Genomic DNA, 6,118 nt, shown 5'->3' on the forward strand with positions numbered 1-6,118 from the left:
TTCCAGTTCAACACAAAGAAACGCAGAATTGTGTCGTGTAAGAAAAATTATGCAATTTTTATTATTACAGGTAAAACCAAAATTTTACTTTAGGGCCTAAAGTTTAGGCCCACATGCAAAACACATTGTAAAATGGAAAACCTACATCGCACATTTTCTTGAACACACCATGATGAAACATGCAAATATTACCATGTTGTTCTGTAGGGACATGGCTCATGCTCTGGGTAGGAAAACATGTTGAGCTGCCTATTAAGCAAACATGGAAGAAAAGTTGTAAAGACTACAGAACTTCGTACTGTTTTGGAGGCTCTACCTCCAACTGGACAACGATCTTAAACATCCAGTTTAGAGAATTTGTGAAAAGGCTTGACAATTCATTTTTACAGATGAAATCTTTCCCATCTGTCTGAGGATGAAGGATCGGCAAAAACGTCAGTGTATAGATATGTAAAATTAGTAGACATATGTCAGGTGATTTGCTGTTGTCACTGCAACAACTGGTGGATGTGTTAGGTTGAATACCATACTTTGCAATACCATACAAAGAAAGATAAAAATCTATTTGCCTTCTTTCCTCTTCATAATTATCAAGTTTGTCTGTAACCGATGTAATGACTAAACATAATTGTTGCCTTAGTTGATCATTTATTTTTTTCTGAGAGGGTAAAGTAGTCTAAATTTAAAGTATAAATGTTTCCAGCTTTTTCTACCGTCTTCCAAACAATGGGCAATGTTATAACGTTTAATCGGATATGACGACTTTTCCATTAGCTTTGGTAATACCGCCCCCTACAGGTTGAAAGAAAGATTACCAGCAAGTACGGCTCTAAATTTCATGTGCCTTTCTTCACAGTGTTTAAAAAAAAAAGGAAAAAAAAAAAATCAAATAAACAGAAATTTTGAACAGAAATTTATTCAAACATCCCGGTAACTTAACATCCAAAAATTACCACAGATATAGTTACCTGTCACTACAAGTGCATAAGGTTTTGAGAAATACCAACATTCCACCACACATCAGTATTTAAAACTAAGTGACTAGAAAAGATGCAAAAACCAAAACGCAACTGCATATCTAAGATATTTTAGCAAACCATTCAGGTGTTTTTAAATTATCTGTTCAATTAACACAAATAGAAAATATAAAGAATAAAAAACACTGGTAAAGCAGGTCGGTAAATTATCAATAAATTTAAACCCATTAAAATATAAAAGTAAGGTTTTTCAACTGATCTGATATTATTATGACTCTGCAACAAACCATTGATAATCCATGGGAAGGTTGTGTCTCAGTGGTGTGTGTGAATAAACAAAAAATAAATAAATCTCAGAAAACCAAACCAATTTAATCTAGTGCAACAGATTAAATTGGAGTCAAAATCAGAATGAAACTAGAAATATGGGTGCTTACTGTTTATTTTGTAAACAATCCAATTAGCCAGCACAAGATTGATTCCAATTACAACTTTAACCCAATAATAAAGAAAGTATTTTGTTGAGAAAAAAAAACTTTTTAAACAAATTTATAACAGTGTTGCATAAAACTAAAAAGAACACAAGGCTACAGGATAAATATGCCATTACACTTTAAAACAGAAAAAGGCAGGACTACATAAACCACTAAACACAATTTGAAGAAGCTTGTAGAGTTAAAATTGTTGGCTTCACCACCTTCAGACACAAAACGCACAAATAAAACAGTATAACTCCTTAATTTAATTTTGGCGATAAATCAAGGCATTAATTAGCTGATAGAACATGGAGTTAATTGAAATTAAACTGCTTTACCAATTAATTCTTTCATAGGTATTTGGTTACTTAAGTGTGATGAGTGTACAAACCAAAGTTTTGTGCAGGAGTGTTAAATTAGTATGAATGATGGTCTTTCTCTGGCATCATCCTTTCAAATTTAAAATGAAAAGCTGACAATAACCAGAACAATTTTCTTTAGCTCACCTAATAGAATAAATGAACCTATTTATTCTATTAGAACCTATTAGAATAAATGAACATATTTATTCTATTAGTAAACAGATTTATTTATTAACAAATAGATTTATTTGGTAAAATAAAATCTTTGTGGAGAGCCACCTTTGCATCAAGTGTGATTCCAGAGATGAAGATTGGAGAAATATCCAAAAATCCGAAGATCGAGTACATTTTGTTTTCTACAAACTGCACTTTGAAAAATGCAGCAGATGGGGAAGGGTAAAAGATGGACACTACAAAAACACAAATAAAACAAGAACATAACAACTCAAGGTCTGTTTTAACCACAGGCCAGCTTGACCTGTTTTTAATAACCACATCATCTAGCCCCTCCTGTCATATTACTTAACCTCTCAACACAATTTTTGCCACAAGAGTTATCTGCATAAAGTTTTTAAGAACCACAGTGCTAATCAAGAAGGAAATATCAGAATGTTTGATATGAGCAAACCTTCACATCAGCACTGCTGTTCTTACTAACTCTATGCTATTCACACCTGCTCAGATATAAACAAAAAGTGATGAACCAGGTCCTGCAGCCCAAACGCTGTTACGATCCAACTCGTGTCATGGTGGTCTTCTTGTCTGAGAAGAAGCTTCTAAGCAGGACCACCTGGCTGATGCTGACCACAAGCAGGATGATGGCCTCTCCGATAGACCAGAAGGCAACACGGGTGTTCAGGTCCTCCGCCCGACTGCGCCCCTGGGCCTCTCGGAGGCGGAAGTGCGTCTGGTAGTCTATGACAGACTTCAGTGCCTCATGGATAGACACGCAGGCTGATTCCATCTGGTACAAGTGAAGGATTAGAGACAAGTTGATTTAGGAGGTTTAGAAATGTTTTTCAATATTCAAAATAAGCTGAAAATGAAACAGGGAAGAACTTAAACTCTTAAACTCTGGCATAGCTTTCATAGTTTGCACCTCTGACAACAAAAACACATTGTAGGAACATTCAGACGCAAATAATTTAGGAAATCCAACCCAAATAATGTGAAGAGGCTGAACGGTGATCGCAAGATTTTTGCTTCCCTCTTTTAGGTTTTTCAAGTTCACTGCTGAAGAAGAACTCAGCAGTTACTTTAATATATTTATTTCATTTTAATAATGTATTATGTGGTTATATAGCTATCATAATCATTAACTTTATTTCTAAAACACTTTAACACCAGCCACAGCTGAAACAATGCTGAACATGAGTGATCAATACGATATAAAAAGCCTAAAGTGAAAAAGCTAAGCACACAAAAAATTTAAAACAATAAATAAAAAATATAATAAGGATAAAAATAAAAAAAAAACACTGACTTGTCATCATTTTTGTGATGACAACAGTCTATTCTTCCAAACAGGCTTCTACCAGACTAACTTTAATGTCACCATGGTGGTTTTGAATTATCAATGTACTGAAGTGTTATCCAAATAGCTATAATCTGTGCTACACATCAGCAAACCTAACACTTACCTGAGTGAGAGCAGTGACTCTGTTCTCATTGGGGAAGAGCGGAGGATCATCACCCACTTGGAAATCAAAGTAAACGGTCTTGTGCGTGAAAGTGGAGAACTCGTTGCTGAAGCAGAACTTGAACGTGCCATTCTTGGCAGCTGTAAAGGTAAAACTGTCATATTGCTTTTTCATCTCCTTGTAAAGTGTAGTGCCGTCTGGGTCCTCTAAGCGGCAGTCTACATCATAGTGACCACCAGTTACAACCTGGGATAACAAAGAGAAGAACAACAATTATTTTATTTAAACAAAAACAACGTCCTAGTGCAGAATAGTGATTTGATTAGGTATTGTGTTTGATAGATTAACACCAAGGACTCGCTAATGACTGTCCAAAACAAATCTGTCAGATTTATAGAAACTTTAATGTTTTTTACATATTCAGCACAAGTGATACATCATATACTGACTTCATCAAGCCCCAAAGCAATTCTATGACAGAATAGGAATAATCCATAACATTGAAAGGCAATACTTTGTCAATCCAGAGCATGCCAATTCTGAACTTATTCTGAGACAAAAGTCTCAGAATATTTTCTGGAGTTAAGCTCTGCCCAACTCCAGGGCATAGTAATCCTACTAAGAAAGTTAATTTCAATCGTCTGAATCTGGAATAAGATTTTCTTGCTCTTTTCTCATGCCTATAGGTGAGAGTTTAAACAGACAAACTTGTGAACTGAGACCTCTGCTGTTGCTTCTTCTTCTTTTTTTTAAAAACATGACAGCTCAAACTACTGGCCATCTTACTGCAGACTAGGCCCCAATCTATTCATCTCCCACTTCCTCATCACTGATACGCCACACACTAAGATTCTTAAAATTTTCCACTAGTAGCCCTGAGAGATACACTACTTTTTCCAGTTGAGAAATTTCTAATCTCATTATTTACTTAAAATTTTTGGAATTAGTTTGTCTCATTTTTTTCTTGCCAACTCTTAAATTTGTTTTTCTTGGTAGGTATAGTTTTCTTTTTTTTACGTTTAAAAGATTTAGCACATTTATATGGTGCTTCCAAGCTTATCAATGTGCATTGTCACATTACAATGAAGTAAAAATGCAAAATAACAAATTAACCATGCTTAGTTTAGTTCCAGGAAGGGGACATTGGCTTAGTTGTAGCTGCCAACAACTTCATTTATTCTTTATCAATTATATACTTTGTCATGTCTTTTGTGTATTTAAACTCATCGCCCTCATGGTTAAAGCCATTAAAGGGGCTGATACTACCACCACCTATGTGTTTTCGTCCCATGTATAGCATACAGGCTTAGAGCTCATCTGTTTAGTTGTGCTTTTACTCCTAGAAGAGACAACAAAACCACACAGTGATGGGAATTTTCTATGCATTTAGTTAACAATTCAACTAAATACTATTATTAGATGCTAATAAAACCCTTACAGGTGCAATAAATTACAAAGCCGCTACATGATGAACGCTATCATAATTATCAATACCTGAAACTCCAGCGTGCACTTGGTGCCGGTGATGATGTCCTCGTAGAAACACTGTTTAGCGTTGTCAGGCAGTTCGAAGGTTAGCTCGGAGCCCATTACCCATCCACAGAGCAGCTGGGCCCATAGCACCTGCAGCAACAACCGAAGCGACCTGAACATCCTGGACACCGAAAGCCAATAGCTATAACCTAAACACCAAAGAAACAACCACATATAAACATAATGTCGAAACCTGTAAAAACGGTGGGAGATACAAGACTTTAACGGTGATTAAAATAGACCCGGGCGTTGATAACCGCTTAGCTTAAAGCTAACTAGCCACCTTTTTGAGCTACGTGATTTAGAAGCACAAAGCAACTTCAAATTTTTACGGACTATATATGGTTGACTAACTCGTAGTTTTATACATATAAATGTATAACAAGTCAAGACAAACTTAATAACGGCATGTTTTTAATTCAGTATTTGGTCTCAGTCTGAATTACCGACTCACCTAAAGTTTTCACCCGGATGTAACTAAAGCTACGAAGACGTATTACAAACGTGAGAGTAGATTGGCTGTAATCGATAAAACGCCCGCCTGTCTGTCGCTCTCATTGGTCAAAAATGTTAAAAGGGCCGCGTCATTGATGTCACGTGGGCCACGTCTTCCGACAGCCGAGCGGCACGCATCTTCTTTCTCAACATATTCCAACGTGGCTCTTAATGAGTTGACAGTTGTTACACCATTTCCTTCAGTTGTTTTTTTTAAAGTTTCAGTTATTTTAAGATACTCATAAAACTTAAAATTTATTTGTGTACACACAAACCTCAGTAGAGTTTGTTTATTTAAGTGTAATCTTGCTTTTTTGCTCGCTTCGGTTTTGTTTCAATACTATGCTCCTACAATTAAGTGATATGCTAATAGAAGACGACTATTTACCATTTACATCTGTTAAATAAAGCATGAGAATGAATAAATATCTAAGTTGACCACATATATTTTTTGCATGGTGTTCTTACTGTACAGTCTCTTATTCTTATTGTTCAGATTTTAGATTTACCTTAGTTTGAATTGTGATTCATTTATATACCTTTAACTTGCTGCTGGTACACCTGAATTTTCCCGCTGTGGGACAAAAAGGGATCTTTCAATTCTATTCCGTTCAATCCTCCAGATTCCAGCACAA

At 35.6% G+C, this 6,118-nt stretch overlaps 1 protein-coding gene across 1 annotated transcript; it reads right to left on the reverse strand.

Moving 5' to 3' along the window:
* Positions 1-1,401: 1,401 nt before the first annotated feature.
* On the reverse strand, positions 1,402-5,545 carry tmed7 (transmembrane p24 trafficking protein 7). Its single transcript, XM_044112582.1, has 4 exons — positions 5,443-5,545; positions 4,950-5,137; positions 3,456-3,701; positions 1,402-2,779 (listed from the first exon to the last, which is right to left on the reverse strand). The coding sequence occupies exons 2-4, from the start codon at positions 5,106-5,108 to the stop codon at positions 2,543-2,545; spliced, it is 642 nt and encodes a 213-aa protein (XP_043968517.1). The 5' UTR covers positions 5,109-5,137; positions 5,443-5,545; the 3' UTR covers positions 1,402-2,542.
* Between the last annotated feature and the right edge of the window lie 573 nt (positions 5,546-6,118).

Source organism: Gambusia affinis, linkage group LG03 (genome assembly GCF_019740435.1).
Source record: "Gambusia affinis linkage group LG03, SWU_Gaff_1.0, whole genome shotgun sequence".
NCBI lineage: Eukaryota > Metazoa > Chordata > Actinopteri > Cyprinodontiformes > Poeciliidae > Gambusia > Gambusia affinis.